Source organism: Acartia tonsa, chromosome 2 (genome assembly GCF_053477335.1).
Source record: "Acartia tonsa isolate MP-2025a chromosome 2, ASM5347733v1, whole genome shotgun sequence".
Taxonomy (NCBI): domain Eukaryota; kingdom Metazoa; phylum Arthropoda; class Copepoda; order Calanoida; family Acartiidae; genus Acartia; species Acartia tonsa.
The window spans coordinates 9,307,787-9,326,131 of record NC_137261.1 but is presented as its reverse complement, the minus strand read 5'-3'; the positions used below and the strand labels follow the sequence as shown (position 1 = coordinate 9,326,131).

General features: G+C 31.3%; 2 protein-coding genes across 2 annotated transcripts in view; both read left to right on the top strand.

Moving 5' to 3' along the window:
- LOC145304002 (uncharacterized) overlaps nucleotides 1–14,129 on the top strand; it is a 35,303-nt gene extending 21,174 nt beyond the window's left edge. The window contains exons 4-7 of the mRNA XM_080145756.1: nucleotides 1,787–3,103; nucleotides 3,573–3,818; nucleotides 4,131–4,357; nucleotides 13,709–14,129. Coding sequence (XP_080001882.1) covers nucleotides 1,787–3,103; nucleotides 3,573–3,818; nucleotides 4,131–4,357; nucleotides 13,709–13,802 — 1,884 coding nt within the window. The 3' untranslated portion in view covers nucleotides 13,803–14,129. The remainder of the gene's footprint in view (nucleotides 1–1,786; nucleotides 3,104–3,572; nucleotides 3,819–4,130; nucleotides 4,358–13,708) is intronic.
- LOC145304025 (uncharacterized) overlaps nucleotides 1–18,345 on the top strand; it is a 465,321-nt gene that overhangs the window by 293,123 nt on the left and 153,853 nt on the right. The window lies entirely within an intron of this gene.

Below are 18,345 nucleotides of genomic sequence, written 5' to 3'. Positions count from 1 at the left end.
CTTGAAAAATAGGTTAAAACCAACATAATTCTGAGTATAAAAAAGCCTAAAACATCGCAGGTCCTTTGTGAATCTTACCTAAAACAGAGAACTCAATCGGTTCAGTGTTAGTGAGATCTTATGGGGGGGGGGGGATTTTTGTTTTTTGGGGGGGTTAGGGGTGTCCCACCCCTCAAGAAAAAAGCTAAAACCACCACAGGACCAATAACAATATACCCTGAAGAGTAGAATCCGATAGGTTCAATGGTTACCGAGATCTTAAGGGACGGACGGACGGAAAACAGACAGACAGGCATCATTCTACTTTGTATTATAGATAACAAACTGGTTTATGTATCCACCTTTGTTCTTCCCCATATTCGATTTGCTAGGAAATTTTGTGTAGTTTTGTTTTGAAATATAATCTAGAATGTTATTGGGAAAATTAAATTATTTTCCTCTTTTAATTGTACCTCAATTAGCCCTCCATCACTTGTGCTTAGAAGCGCGGCTAGTAAATATTTAATGTCCTTACGTCCGTCTGTCTGTTTGTAGGCAAAGTCGCTTAGTTCTTGCGTAGTTTTCTCTAGTTATGGAATATTTATTTTAGAAAATTCTTTAGCTATCAGAACATTTTTATCTTTTTATTTTATTATAGATTGGTTTCAGATATTTTAAATCAACAAATATGAATAAATGCGCACAATTTTAATGCGTTTTAGATATCACAGAATTCTGAATCACTTTTTTTCTGACATGGTTAGGCCGGAAATTATACTGTGATTTTGCTGTTATTTACTGGTTTATGGAATCATTTTTCTACGAGGATATCAACCTCTCTCTTTATAAATGTTATTTTTCTTCTCTCGTAGCGTTGAGTAGAAATTTGAATAAGATTTCTGAAAAAAAAGAAAGACAGTACAAATCAAATTAACAACCACTACAATAATAATTTTTGTTTTTTTTTCACCCTGACATTTAACCTTCTTTTATAAAATGGCATGCACAGGATTCTGAGTTTAAGGGTGTAAATCTTGAGAAATTCCAGAAATCAAGTAAATAGGATGATTAAATCATGAAAAAGATTGTTTTATAGAAAGCAAAACTTATCATACTTTACCACGGAGTTTTCTAAATTTCACACATCTGTTATAGGAATACGCATGTCAAGTTTGAAAATGGCAGGATAATTCTTATTTTCCTAAATTAATTATCTGTTACAGAAGGCCTTAAATGTTATTTTGAACAAGTATCCTTAAAAAGGCTTTACGTTAAACCTCTGGAAAACGTGAATTTGTACTCTGAGAGAAAATTACATACGAACATCTTCTCCTCCTCCGTTGTTGAAAGAGGTTTTAAAAAGAGCTACAGATGGGGGGGGGGGGCAAAGTTCATTTTTAAAAAAGGCGTGGGGGTTGTTTGGGGGGCATTTGTGTGTGTTTGTGTTGCTAATTTTACGACGCAATTTCGTTGTACTTTTGTTTATTTATTGATGATTATTAATTTTACTAAGAAATTATACAACAACGCAACTTTGTATAGTCTACACATATCACCAGGAGACCAGGGCACATTGGACTTTTCATTCATCTTATACCTTAACTTTATATGTAGCCTTTGGTTTCTTAAACTTAAAATAATTTACCAATGTATTAATTTTGTATATCATTATTGGAGAATATATCCTCCATATTTCTATCTCTAGGTACCTGACATATCATCATTAAAAAAGACACTAAAGAGAATCTTACAATTTGTAACAAGAATAACGAAAAAATCTTAATTAAAAACATTGTTTTTTTTTCAGAAATGTGTGGGAACAGGAATGAATCCATCTTGGGTTCTGTCAGACGACCAGCGCAAGAAAAGGTTCAAGAAGTACCGCGAACAGAAGGGCATCAACGAAAACGGCGACCTCAGCAGCCCTGACTCGCTGGGCAACGAGTTTGACGACAACCAGCCGCCACATTTCCCGTCCGCCGGCGGTTGCCACGCGGAGCGCAATTCAGGCCGCCGACGTGTCAAGTCTGCGCCTGACCGTGGCACACCACTCGGTGCCTGCGGCGAAAATGGTGGCCGAGGACGCGGCTCGCGTAAATACGGAAACAAGACTGGTGGTGGGGTGGGGCGCAACGGCGGCCTCGGCCTGCATTGCGGCAACGGAAACAGCCTGGCCACGGCCAGCCAACCTGTCAGCCCGGTAGACAGCATATGCTCAATTGACTTTGGACATTGCAACAACTCCTGGACCTTTCCTGACGTCGTCAAGTCAGAGCCACTGGATGATAACTACTCCACGGCCTACAACTCCTTGAAACAGGATGTCCAGAATGGCTTTGTGACGAGTCCTGTGAAACTGGAGCCGGACACTCAGCACCACCAGGTGTACAACAACAGCCAGCACCACCATCAACACAACAACCACCACTACACCACCAACAACTTGAATGTTGACTTAATGGACAACAGGGTAGCTATCAAGGAGGAGGATGAGAGGGGAGATGGTGAGGTGGATATGAACAATGAGCTTGACATGGAGCAGCTTGATAAGCTGCAGGCGCTTATAGCCTCAGTTGACTTTAATTCCCTCGTGGATATTGAACCAGAGCAACAGAAATCAGAGGAGGCCACCAAAAGATTATTATTCAGCCCCTCTGTTGAGAATTGTTACCAGCCACACCTCAATACTCACGGACACATGGGTCACCATGAGGTTCAAGTGAACAACCACCACCAGAATCAGTCAGATCAAGTGTTTAACAGCAGCCCCAGCTCCTCCTCGTACCCTGTGACCCCCGACCCAGAGCCCAGACTTGCCCCCACCTTTCCCCTGAACACACCCGCGGAGGCGACACACACAAGCTTGCTCCATAACGGCCTGGCCGGGCTGAACGGGTACGCCGAGCTGTCCCAAGAGGATGTTATGTCAATTATGAAGCTAGAAATGTCATTTGAAAACTCTAACTGTAGTTTTCCCCTGATGAGCGAGGAGACGAGCAGTATATGGGACAGTGTCATTATGTCATGTAATTTTAATATGTTGAGTAATTGCTCCAGCTCCGCTACTAATATACTGAACGAGGCCGTGGAGCTTTGTCTCAAGAGAAATCTCATTTTTCTGCAGGTACAGTTTTTTTAGCATAAAAATTATCATATTTTGTTGAGAAATTCTTCCATTTCATAACAGCAGGGCTTTTGAAATAAACTCCGAAATTTTCCTCTTTTGTAGCCAGTCAAACATAAACACTTCTTTCGGATAAAGGGAAAAGAAGGTTGCGGGTAAAATCCGTAAAAGTGTGTGTTTTAAGGCTTAAAAATAGTAGTAGAACGATAATATTCACTAAATATGTGTTGTTTTATTGAAAAGAACTATAGACAACAATTTAAAAAAAAAGTGAACATAAATTTTTATCGTTCTACTACTGTTTTTAACTTGAAACACACAACCTTTACGGATTTTACCCGCAACCTACCTTTCCCTTTATCATTGGTTGTTGACAATTTTGACAAGCATTGCATATAAAACTTTTATACATACATTATAATTTGCTTTATATATCATTGTCTTATACCTGAGTCCATAAATATTTCAGGAGAATTGTGACTTCACCTCCTTGAGCTTAGAGACGCGGACACAGCTATACATCAACAACATGGGCAGCATGTGCCATGTTCGCGGGCTCCTGTGTGCGGGAGGCACAGCCGCCGCCGCCAGGCAGCAGTCGGCGGTCCAGTCAAGACAGGCTTTTGGGTCAAATTTTACATTGAGCAGCCAGGCGGATAATAGTGTTCAGATTTCCTATAAGGATCAGCGCACTGGAAAACTTAGACTTTGGAAGGTAAGCTTTCCTGAAAATTGTATCATGTGTATTTTTAATTGAAAATTTTATTTGTATGTATTATGACTTGCTAGTATTAAACATCTCTATGAAATGTTTATCTCCAACACCATACTTTTAATTTTAATTTTTCCCAGCTTATACCAACAATGAAATTAATTCGAAAAAAATACCGAAACATATACGTGATTTTAAGCTGTCGTTGGAAGGCAACACATTTTTTATCTGTCCCAAAATATTATTTTAGATTTATTTCGCTTGTTGGTTATACCTTATTCCTTATTTTTTTTCATTAAAATATAATTCATTTAGATTGAAAGCGGGTTCGGAGACATGGGACTGGGCGGGATGGGTGGTGCACCCGCCAGGGACGACAAGAACCTGCTGGACCTGGCAGAGCAGATCATGTCCCTAGAGCTGGGTATGGTGCCCTACATCATCATGCTGCTGATGGTCCTGTTCTCCAGCCAAGGGTGTAACACCCTGTACTCTGGCATTGTCGACAGTCTACAGAACAAATATCTGTCCTTGATGTACAGGTAACATTTGCAGATATTTTAAAGTTGGGGGACAAATTTAAATAGCTTCTATTTGCATATCCCCATTCATATTTTTAAAAATAAAGCACTTTGGAAAAACCGGTCTTTAAGGTTTAATGTGTTGAAAATCGTGAAATATGTATTACTTGTATAAAACTTCCAAAGTCAATAAAGAAAATAAGATAATGATTGGGTAATTTCTGACAGGGGTAAGTGAGTTCAAGTAGCTAATGCTTTTTGTTAAATAAAGAAAAACACTAGAGTTAAATTTTGTTAGTTCCAACAATAAATGTATTATAAAGTGGTCAAAAAGCAATCTTAGTACATCGTTTGCTAAAATGTGGTTGTTTTCTAAACATTCCCTGTTAAGCTTGTAAGTATTCTGATGACGTTATATTTTATATGTCGACTATTAAATAAAAGTAATGACTGACTTATAAAATGACTCCATTTATCGTTGATATATTAAAAGCACCCAATGTTAACAGGATATATACAACAATCATTATTTATGTAAGAGTACATTACCAAGGATCTCTTGGGATAAGACAATGCAGGAAAAATTGGTTTATATATGACCCCAATAGTGAAAACCAAATTATCCCTTCAGTAGATTAAAATTATTGGAAGAAATTAAGTTGTTTGAATTAATTTTGAATACAAGTCTCCAAACTTTTAAAACTATCGAATGAGATGTGTTTATAAAACTAATTTACATTCCAATGTTCCCTCCCTCCTTGTTTTTTACAGACATCTGATTGTATGTGTGTGTTTATGTGTGAGTTACCTGCATTGTCCAGTTTTTAGACTCTTGCCATTTTTAGATTGAACTATTATGAGAAGTAAAAATAATGACATGTCAGTCAAAGATTTAAGTAGTTCAAGACCTAAACCACTCAAACAGTCAGAGAGTAGAAACCTCCCTCTTCCCCTTGTTTTACCATTAGAATGTATTACAAGCCCCTGTGGGGTTCTCCTAACTTAACCAAATTAAAGAAGTTTATTTTTAGTTTACCGAAGAAATGTTATATGTACATACCAAAAAAATACAGTGATAGTTCTCTAAAAAATATTTTTTTTTTAACAAATGAAAATAATTATTACATGTTTTGCTGCATCATGCGTCGCGACAAACATTGTGCATTTACAACCGCAATTATATTAAAATAGAAAATAATCAATGGATCTTAAGAATAGGACAATGGCCGGGCCCGATATATTTATGTATAACCCCAATCATACACAAAATTATCCCCACTGCACTGTAGAATACAATTGAAACGTTGAACACTACTTAATAAACTAACCAATCAAAATTGAATAAAGGTCCCCAAAGTTGTTGAGCAAACGAATAAAAATAAGGCTTTTGGGATTATTTTAATAAACAGCCCATTGTCCCCTCTAACTCTCTGCAAGCTTTCAAGTTGCTTACAATTAACAATAAACATTTCTCTTACTTATTGCTATTGTGCTATGCGGAAACGAATGAACACCACAAGCAAACAACTAGAATATTCAAGGTTACAGACATTTTGTCCTCTTTTTATGTACTGTACAAATTCCAAGTACTTAGTGTTTGCATCCATTTCCGTTCACCTCAAAAGGACTCCCAATTGCTAAACATTAAAAAAGTCTTCTATAATAGATTCTTGTATTAAAGGATTCAGAGACCTCTAGGGGACGTAACCGTTAGTGTACACTAAAGTAATGTACAGTACAAAAAGAGAAACCAAATTTCTGGCACTAAATTGTCTGGCGGAAATTTGAGACTTGTCTCAATACTTTCTCTCTGTCTTTAACCATTATGACATTAGAGTTATACTAGAGCGGCATTAATTTTGATATTAGAGTTTTACTAGAATAATACTATCTCTGTCTTTTACCATTATGACATTAGAATTATACTAGAGCTTCATTAATTATGATATTTTAAAGTTTTATTAGGGCTACAATATCTCTGTTTTTAAACATGACATTAGAGTTATACTAGAATGATCCTATCTATGTTTTAACCAAGGTATTATAATTATGATATAACAATATCATCTATGTCATTGGTCATTGATTATTATGATATTACAATTTTACTAGACTTTAATTATCTATCTCTTGGCAATAGAGATATACTAGACTAATAATATGTCTGGTTTGATTCCAAATTAGAGTTTATGTTTAATACACCATTGAACTACCTCTGGTTATAGATAATTCTAAATCCATTTTTAGCAGGCATTGTCTTTTAGCCAATGTTTAACTCTATTGGCAGACAATTCATTGACTCCAAATTATGCGGATGCAATTTGCTTGTCGCCTTTTTTGTTTCCTCTGAGCAATCCCCCCCCCACACACACACACACTCAGTAGTATGGCTACTACATACCTATGGTATGGTCGTCTGTCTATAAAAGTTGTTAATAAAACAAATATGGAATTTACTCTGTCTTTATGTAAGATAGATATTTTTTTATGTTGATATTATTAGTAGGGTTGGGCCGGATACTTTTTTGGCCGGATACCGGATATCCGGCTGATTTCAAATGCCGGATATCCGGCAAATATCCGGTTATCCAGCCAAATTACCGGATATCCGGCCGGATAACCGGCCAAATTACCAGATGTTAAAGTAGTAAAAAAAAATATCTTCAGAAATCTTATATAAATTTACATAAAGTTAAACTTGTTCAGAAAAAATGTTCTTCTAGCTTCAATAATAAGAAAATTATAGCCATTTAAGATTAAAAAAAAACAGAGATTTTTGGTGTAAAGTATAAAAAATTATAGAGCCGGATATCCGGCCGGATATCCGGCCCAACCCTAATTATTAGCATAATAAATTGCTTATTTAGTTGCACTGAACAACATCGGCAGTTTAACTGCTTTTCAACCATTTTAATTTTATAATTTTGAACTACTGTAAAGTCAAATAGTGGAAAAGTTTAAAACTCAATTAAAACGATCCAAACTTTTTTAGGCCCCCGATTGTGAGGTTGTGTTTTTAAATCTTTTGATATATTTTTAAATAATAACTTAGCTGCAAAGTAGTAGGTATTTAGAAAAGCTTTACTCCAAATATAAAAAAATCGATAATTTTGTGTTGAGAACGGCAGGAAATCTTTATAAGAAAACTGCCTAGATCTGGTTTTAGATTCAGCCACTGATGCCATAGATTGGTTTTAAAAAGGCCATAATACCCAAATATAACATCAGACTTTCTGTCTTGGCCAGGCTATTATTCTTCTGGTTTGGTAATGTAACAAAATATCTCAGAAACGGGCGCTGATATGAATTGATAATTATTATTATGCATATGGAAATATTGGTGTGCATACACTTTCTCTTAATTATTCGCATTATTAATTCACTGTTAGAACCTAACTTATTAACGTTTTTAAGTTTTGAAAGTTTTTAACTTGTAATTTTCAGAAAAAATTTCCAGTATGGCTTCTAAACCGATTAATATCCGGTGGATTGGTACCGGTTCTCAACCATATTGAAAATTACAAACAATTTCCACGAATATTAAAATGAAAATCATAAAATTATCACCATTTTTTATTAGTCTTCGGCCCCTCGGGGTTAACTAAACTGGTTATAATCTTATTATTGTACATTTTTATATCCACAGAAAGCTGTTTATAATACGAAGCGATAAATGCCTATTCTAGATTTTTATGGGTTTGTATGTGTTTACAAGAAAGGATATTTTTCTTTCAAAAGGCATAAGTTTTCATAAAAAAAAATATAGTTTATATTGTGTCTTCATGCATACATGAAACACTATGCAGACGCAGGGATTGTACATCCCAAATGATAACCCCTTCTGTAGATAAATTAGTGGTTGAAAAGTTTGGATACTCAACTTAATAAACCAACCAATCAAAATTCAATATCAGTCCTCAAAGTTTTTTTTTAAGAAAACGAATCTGAAAACGTTATTTTAAAACTTTGGGGTCTAGTGTAATAAACAGCCTAATGTCCCCTCTCTCCCTTGTGGTAGTGAATGCATACCCGAAATTTCAAGGATCTAACATTATTCATTTATTTGATTGGTCGAATGTGGGAGGGGAAGATATTTCATCAGAAGAAATTATTTAGCATATTAAATATTGTATTGTAAAGATAATATATTACAATTATGCATGTCTAAATTAAATAAGTAGAAATAGGTTGAAATAGTTAAAGGATTCTTAAATAGCATAAAACCACCCTACACAAATCTTTCCTCAACAACCGGGAATCTTAAGGGAAAAGACAATAGCTGATAATTATGTTCATCATATCAAAATTCAAGAAAAGTACTCAAAACTTTTGGTATGAGTGTTATTTACAGTCCAATATCCTTTCCCTGCCTACTGATCAACATAAAAATTTAATTCTAATATAAAAAATATTAAAAAGTATCGCCTTTTGAAACAATTTACCCATTACATTTACAAAAATTCATTCCAATCTTATTTCGAGTTATCCTACCGATTATTTTAAGCCTTTCTAACTAGTTGATGGTATTTTCGATCCATGCTACCAAAATTAGATGTAATTTTATACAATTTTACTGAATGATACTAAAATTAACTTTTACTCACGTGTTTGTCGCCAGTGTCTCTACTTTAGTTTCATAACCTTTTTCGTGGTGTCCTAATTGTCTCCCAAAAAAATTAGTCGTAAAAAACACTAATATAACTTTTGTGTAATTATTGATTTAAGATTATTAAGAACATATCGATTGCTTTTCCAGTATGGCTTCGAAACCGATTAATATCCGCTGGATTAGAATTAATACCATATTTGGCCCCTCGGGGCCAAAACAATTATACTTGCTAAAAAGTCTAAAAATTATTATTTTTAAATGGACACTATTTCTATATTTCTCTTTATTATCGTGATTATTGAAACTTAACTGTGCACGGATGGTTTTTTATTAAATGAATAAGTTAGGGTACAATGTTTGGCACTTTCGATATAAGTAAATGATAATAACAAAGCCACAGAATACGATAATACCTTCAGAAAAATCGATGAAAATAGTTTTCATACTAAATTTTGTTTTTTTATATTTTTTCTAAAATGTCATGACAGAAGATGCAAAATGTCGTCTTAGTTTTTCAAAAGGATTAATCTTCTCTGAAATCTAAATTATCAAAATATTTTTTTTGGTAAATGATTATACGATATATGTCAAACATTTTATCAGAAAGAAATATTTAAAATTGTGAAGTAGAAACCTGAATAATTTTTCTTGTGGAAATAGTTTTCTGCAAATGTTGATAAACATATGTCTGCTAGCATTAAGATGTTTGTACTGCCAATACACGTTGGGTTTTATTTAAAGAATTTCTTTAAAATGTTTTTTTTTACATTGTATAGGGTCAAGCGGGGCATTAACCGGTAAGGGGCATTACCGGTAATTTTTTACCCACCTTCAGAAAATGACATTTTTCTCCATGTTTTAATCGACTGACAGAAAAAAACATAAAAGCAAATTTGTTCCTTATTAAATTGCCTACAAAAAAGTATAAAATGAAATTTTTGTGAGATAAATTTTAAGGGTACTTTTGGGGTCTCAAAGTCGGACGAAAAAATTTTTTCACCTATGTGTATAAAGATCGACCTACACAAAAATTGGTAAGACCTAGAACTGATCCGTAAAAACCTTTTGAACTAAGAATTGCCCGCTCTTTCCAAATCCGTTGAGAGCTTAAATGTAGAGTTAATATTTTTTTCAAAAATGACCAAAGTTCGCGCGGGGTATTTTTCGGTAATGTCGAAAAAAAAATTCAAATTCGATTTTTAAGATCAATTTTCAGGTTTTCTTTGGTAAAATCTAAAATTCAATATGGGCTTTTTAAGAATTAGGCCAAAAAGTGAATAGAACAGATTTTTTTATATAAAAAAATTTAAATTTTATTTTGAAAGAAAATTTTTGTGAAAAAAAAAATCGAAATTTCTCGTCTTTTAAAAAAAATGATTTTTGACATAGAAGGAATAGTCCGATCTTTATGAAAATTTTTGTGGATAATCCCTATAACCTATACTAATTATGATTATTTATGTTTGACTGGCCGTTTGGCCGTTTTTCATCGATTTTTTTTAGGTTGAAAAGATGTTACCCACAATGCCCCACCATGGGGCATTTATCGGTAATTTCTTTGAGTCCAGTTATGACAAACTTCTAAAAGTCCTAGGATAACGTCCTATTAGGACCTGATAGTCCTTTCCGTAAGCTTTCTAATGGTCTTGGTCCCATTTAAAAATATTAATATTTACCCCATTTTTTTTTCAAAAAACCGAAAAAATTACCGGTAATGCCCCGCCTCACCTTACCAATAACGCAATATTTGCTATCAGAAAACCCCCGACTAAGACTTGCCTACGACCCGATCTTTTAGGATTGCTTTGTAATTTACATTTTTGAAAGTCTTTCAACAGTATACACAGCAAATTTTCTCTTTTTTAACTAACTTTCCGAATAATATACCTAAAGCATTTGAATTGACAAAGGCTATGCTAATATTTTTACCATTCAAGTTTATTTAATATTCTAATAAATAGCGCAACCCTCCAAGTTTATGACTACTTTTCATGAACATATGATCTAAAGAATAAGCTCTGACGCAATGTCATATAAGGATATTATAATATTCATTAAAAAAATTGTTATTTTTGCATATATGTTACATTTTACAGTGTTTTGTGGCTCAAAAGAAAGACAATTAAAAATTATTTCATATTATATAGTTTAAATTACATAAGATAACCTAGAAATAGTAAAAAATGCCCTTTCTTTTTTTGTCGCAAAAGAGAATTCAACAAAGATTTTCATTAAAAAACACCTTAGTGTAAAAATTAAAAAGTTTAAACATGGTCACAAAAAGATTCAATTAGTTTATTAAATGTTTCATTTTCAGCAAATGACGATTAATCTCTATTACAAAGAATAAAGTGTAAAAAGATATTCTTGTTTTAATTTTAAGCAACTTAAAATGCATTTTAATACCTTTTAATGATTTATTTTTTAAAACATCATTTTATAAAATGTTATTGATTTTTAAAGTTATATATTAGAATGTTTTTAAATTTTGTTAACATTTTGTTTTAAATGTAGAAAATTGGTAATTCTAAACATTCAAAAAATGATTTTATTAAATTTTCATCACTTAAATTGCATGTTTGATGAAATTTTCAACTGATAATTCAAGAAAAATCGTTTAGGTTTTATTATATTTTACTTTGAAATGTTAAAAAAATATATTATTGTCAAAAATGTGGAAGTTATACTTTCCTCAAAAAAAGACCTAAAACATGCAAATTAACACATGTAATGAGATTTTTTTTCTTTCAGGTTTAATTTTAAGTAATTATTGATATTTTTTGTAAAAAGGATTTTACATAAAAAGTTTTAAAACTCGAGTTATGTAGTGGTTCTAAAAAAGGTTGCGAATTTATGCAATTTTCTTGCAAAAAAAATTTTCTAGGATTTTAAAAATAGCAAAGGGTGTTATTAGACGTACTTACAGATACAATTGCTAAGTCATTTTGACATCTGAGGGTCCAACCGTGTGTGGTTTCCAAGTGGTTAATTTACAGAATAATCACAGGATGGTTACAACTGAAGCTGTACTGTGATACCATGGTATGTTGGTCCAAAGAAACCAATTTGAGTCAGTCGACTGATAATATGACTCATAGACGACGCGACGTACAAATTTCGGCTGGTCGGCATATGTTGTCATTCAATGGTTCTGGGTCAAAGTATTTGTAACAAAGTTAAAGGTTTTTTTTTAAATTTTGATTATAGAATGTTTTGTTATTGGTTTTGGGATTATCTTTCAAAAAATTGTCAACATGAATATGTATATAATCTTTAAAATAACTTTATATCTGTAATATGTCAGCCGCGATCACTTCTATTTATATATATAAGTTTTTTTATCAGTAGCTAAAGATCTCGAAAATGCTGGTCCGAATTGGTTGTACTTTTTTATAAGCTTTATAAATGTCCGTGGGTGTTTTTAGGCTATTTTCCTGACCTTCTTTGCCAGCGGCGTAAACAATGTTATATATTTCTGCATATAAAACATGTAAGCCATAGCTTTAAAAAAAATTTTATTGATTAAAATTTTCACGAGTTCAAACCACCAATATATTAACTTTGGCATTGGTCTGAAAAACGGCCTACATATAAACATGCATTTATATTCAATTCATATAGTTACAAAGAGAATGATTTCTCAAAAGTTATTAAGATATTTCAGGGCTGTTTTAAATTGAGAGGTAACTAAGAGGAAATGCAGTCCTGGTGATTTATAATTTGATACGATTTGTGTAATTGCACAAATGTGTCTTTAGACAAAAATCTTTATATAGATATTAGAGTTGTTTATCGCATTGTATTATAGACAGCTTTCCGCTGATATTGAAATGAAAAATGATAAGATTTAAGAGTTTTTTAGCTCCGAGAGGATTGGTGTAATAAACAGTCCAATGTCCCCTCCCTACCTGATCATAACATAATCTATTTGATATTGCTTTTGGCAATTATAAAATAAATTTCATAAGTAATTATATGCGGAAAATAATGCACACTTAAATATTTTGCTATTAATGCAACACATTTAAGAAAAATATTTTTTTATAATCTTCATTGGCCATTCAAAGACTATGTTTATAAATCAAGGCACTTTTGTCCATAAGTAGCACAGCAACAACTATTTTGATTAGATACTTTTCTTTACTGAAGAAGTGACAAACGGACTTGCAAAAATTTACTCTAGTCGAATATTTAACTAAAATGTATTTTATTATTAATTTTGGCCCAGAGTGAGCTTTATGGTTAAAACATAAGCCTTTAATCAATGTAATATTTTTCTGACAGGCCCTTTTTCAGACGGCTAAGCTGTTTTCTATACGTATTAGTATTTTAATATTAGAGTAGAGTTATAATCATAAATAATTAAAGTTTTATAGTCACACTATATTGATTTATTGACCACAGAAGCCACTCAAAATTTTGAGAATAAGGAAAAATATCTAAAAATAGACAAAACGCCAAATTTCAGTTTACAACAAATAATACATATTTCACGTAACTTTTTATTGAATAAAACAAAACAAAAATTTAAGTTAATTTAAATATTTAAAAAAATAACCATTACTTTCGTATATAACTCTTTTCTTAAACAGTTAAATATACCTAGATGAAATAAGTTTTAAATAGGGATAAATGGGACTATGTAAGTTAAATTAGACTTTAACCCTTCCTTCCCCCCAAAAAATTAACTTTAGGAACAGACTTAAGGAGGGGTGGGGGACTAATTTTGTATTTATTGTCCTTTAAAATTTATTCTTTTGCAGGTATTTTCAGTCAACATATGACCAGCCGAGAGCAAAGAAATTTATGACAGTTCTCATGAAATTTGTCATCTCTCTACTTAGCAAAGCATACTAATTCTACAATGGACATCAAATTAACTAGAAATATTCTTGATATCTAGCTAGCTAGCTATTCTCAAACTACATACATTCAAACATCACTCAAAGCACAGCTTAACTTATGAAAGCACAATATAACTACAAAACTAGAAATAGAATAAACTACTCGCGCCACCTAGTAGATATGTTTTGCACTAAACTACAACAAAACTATTCTTGCCCTAGTTTAGACTATAAACAGATAGTTAATTAGTCAGGAACCTAGTCTATAGTAAAACATAAAACAAACAAAGGGCTCAATTTCAAAATCGAACATCTAGAAGAGGATAGAAATTATCTATCTCCCCCCCCCCCCCCCAACATGTGATCATGACATCTCAACATTGTCTGCAAATCCGGTGAAACAACAATTCCTCTTGTGTGATCAAAGGTTTGAATCCCAGCAAAAATACCTGAAAGAAACTGTTCTCTATAGAGATGAAGAATGCACCGCCGCGACTGTCGGCGGTTGCCGCTGCCCCGAAGAATACATCTGCCACCAATTTTCAAAGTCTGTTAGCTTGTCTGGTAATTATAGTTTGAAAACACACACAACTCTAAAACACATTAAGATATACTATACCTATTGAAGTTAAATGGTGATCTAAAATATCTTCAAAGCACAGTATAAATTAAAGAACAAAATAAACACTTTGACATAGGGTATAGACAGGCACCTTAACAAAAAATTATGTCTACAGCACATATACGTAAACATTATTAATACACTGCTTTTCTTTGTAAGCTTACAGTACAATATAATGTTAATTGGTGTGATATTGTTATATTATTAACATCTATATATTCTATATATTTAATATAATTATTAAAAAGGCTGATTTGAACAAGTGAAGTAAATGAGAACTGAGCAAATGATTGTTAAGCAAAAAAAAGATATATATTTTTTTTAATAAAAATTTATTTTTTCACTTTTCTTATCTATTTAAAAAAAACTGTTAGCTTTAGTTTTTTGGCCATCCAATGCAATTGCATATTGGGTAATTTAAAAATAAATTGAAAGAAAAAAATTTACATAATTTTTCAAGTTTTATGAAACTTAAAATGGCATTAAAGGTCTTATTCTGCTCAATATCCAGACTTTTGAATGTTTAAAAATATTAAAAAGTCCAAAAAACCTAATATCCTCTATAAAGAAAAGAGTGCTTAAATATAAAGAAATAAACTAAAGACCTCAAAACAAAATTTTATGTGAAAAATTGTTTTGAATCATTGGCTGATAAGGTACAATGTTTCATTTTCAAAGTCTGTTTTTAGTATAGAAGCGGGTGCAGTGTGTATAGTATAGGTGAAGATAAATCATATATTTATCTGAATTAATACATCTGTCATATGTATGTATATTTTCATTCTTGTTTTTTTTTAGTTTTTAGTTATTTAAGCTCAAAGAAGTCTCATATATTTATAATATTAAAGTTATATATCATATTATTCTAATATGTGTGTGTTTATTATTTCTGTTTAAAAATAATTATTGATGTTGTTTAAAGTTTATTCTCAATTGAAATATTGTACTCACTTTCATGTTTTAATGTTGTGTTTTTAAAGCTCATTTCAATAAAAACAATTTAAGAAATAAGAAGATTTTTTTTGGCAAGGTATGTCTTTTTAACAACTTTAAAGCTCCTGCTAGCGGTCAAACAGCCAAATATTTAAGCTACTTTTAACATCATTCTAACTGGAATAGGCTTTTAATTGGGAAAATCTAAATTCTGAAACTGCATGTTTTTTTTTGCCGTGCACTCTATGTGCATTATTGAGTCTGGACTATTCCAGATAATTTATAAACCTTCCTATGTTGGTTACAAAGAATTGCAAACATGGACTGAACACGAACCCGGTATTAGTGTCGGACTGATTATGACGTAACAAAAAAAATTAGCCAATGAGAGGACTTTATTGACCAATGGTAAAATTCATAGTAGCCTCTCATTGGCTAATTTTTTTTGTTACGTCATAATCAGTCCGACACTAATACCGGGTTCACTGAACACTCAACGCCTTGGCTATTAGCAGCCTGTAATGTTGTAAATAGATAGACTTTGTCCAAAGGACTTACTTCGTATTTCACTTCAACACAAGAAAATAAACTTTTAAAAAACTTGTTTCTGTTTTTTAAAGAGCTCTAAATATCTTATTTTGTTGAAACATGTATTAATATTTGATTATTAAAGATTTTAATAAAGTTAAATTTACAATTTTCAATGCAAGTAATTAAAAACTTAAACTGGTATAAAAGCACTGTTAAATAGATTCAATTTTACATGCTTTTAGAAAATATTCAATTTATTTTTTGATACTTTACTGTCAAAATAAAAGACTGTTTGAAGATCTATTTTTTTTCTAAAAGCTTATTAGAATAGATTCTATTACAATAAAAAAACACGAGTAGAAATAAAAATATTTTACCTCAAAATTATGGACAATCCCGAATTCTCATAAAAGCAAATAGTTTTTAAAGGTTGGTCACAAAAAACTATTGTTTTATGTAAACTAAGTTTAAATTGTTTTTGGCGGTATTTTTTTTTAAAGCTGCCATTTTTAAGTTTATTTTAAACATAGTATATATTTAACAAAAGTTTTCGGTTGATCACCAAATTCTTGCAACAAATAGAAATATAGAAATTTATACAAATATAATACAATTTTGGGCACATAAGTAGCATTTTTAAAAACTAAAATATCTTATTTTTTATATTTTAAGATGTTTGAATTAAAAGCAAATGAAAAGTAATTTTTATTTCCAAACTATTTCTTTACTTAATAAATTGTCTTGCTAAGGTTTAAAATGCGCTAATTTGACACTTTATTAAATTTTTTTTTGTAAAGCTATCGCTGCACGAAGTACCTCATCTATGTAGTTAGACAGTTTGTTAGCATTCTACTTTTCTTCTTCTGTGGCATAAACAATACAATGTTCATATTTTACAGGGAACCATTCACCTGGTTTTAATTCAACTTTTTCAACATTTGACCAAATATTTTAGAAGTAGTTTGTTATTATTTTTGTATGCCTCAGTGCAAATGGATAGAAGCTTAGCACCTTTTATACAGTAACTTTATTTTTGGCCCTATTTTAAAAAAATATAATGAAATTAAAATTTTGCTATTTTGCTCTCATAAAGAAAGCTAAATATACAAGTTTAATTGAGATAAGTTTTTAAAGACTGGATTCTTACAAGCTTCAAGTAAAAACTATGAAGTTTGACTGATCTTATTTTATTTAAGGTAAATTTAATTTTAAAAACCATAGTTCAAATTTAAATATTTATTCAATAGACTTTAAATATTCTAATGCATTTCAGCAAATCTGAATCTTAATATTATTTTAATAAGAAAAAAATACATAGTTTTCAGTTCTAATTAATTATCTTTGTGTAAAATTTTATTATGTTCCTTTGAAGTGTTTTTTTTTCTTTAATGTTTATTTAACTTTTTGATTATGTGAAACATATAAAAAAGGATTTGAATATAAAGTAAATCAGCAAATTAAGAAAAACCACAAAATACAAATTAATTTTGGCAAATTCGTTGGGTGGTAACCATCCATCCACTCGAGAAAATGAAAATCAACTCATTTAAACACTTCAAAGGACAAGATAAAAATGTATCTTGTCAAATGTTTGAAAAAAAACTGTGATTTGTATATGGTCGTCTCATCTCGGTGAAGAATATGGCCTCAATTATTTTTATTATTTAGAGTTAAGTTAAATGTAATAATATCACTATTATTATCAATTTAGCTAACATAAATACATATATATATTAGTTAAAGAGTAGCTAATTCGCACTTTAGAACTTTAACTTGACAATTGCTAGTTCATGCTTTTTTTTTACACCCACTAAGACACAATAATGTATGTTTAAAAAAATAGATTTAGGATAAAAATTATTTCAATTTTTTTTAGTTTTTTAAACCAGAACTTGGTAGTCAATTAGCTTAATGAAGCTTGGACCACTGATATCTACTTAAAAAGTTTAAACTTAATTATTTACATTTTACTTTATTTCTGAGGATATAAAAAGTAGTTTTCAACAAAAACTAAAGACCTAAAAGCAGTTAGATCTAGCAATTGTTAAAAATTACAAGATTTTAAATGGAACACAAATTTTAAAAAAGTATGCTAGCTTGAATTTATTTAAAATTGAAGACACTGAAATAAATTAAATTGACTTAACCAGCTAACCTAATGCACTAGCCTAGAAATTAGAATATAAATAGAGCAATTGAGTTTTAAAAAAGAAATATGACAATTCAAATATTGTAGCACCAAAAGGCACTTTAAGTTTAAGCTAGTATACGATATATATTATCAAGGGAAAATAGATTTTAATATTTACAAAATTGCTAGTTTAATAGCAAAGCACATAGAATAGCTACTCTTTAATTTTAAAATTTACTGGCTTTTGAAAAAGCTGACACACGGGTTATCTTAATTTTTATTACCACTGATAGATATATCTATCTTTCTATAATAATAAAAATATATATTATATAGTGT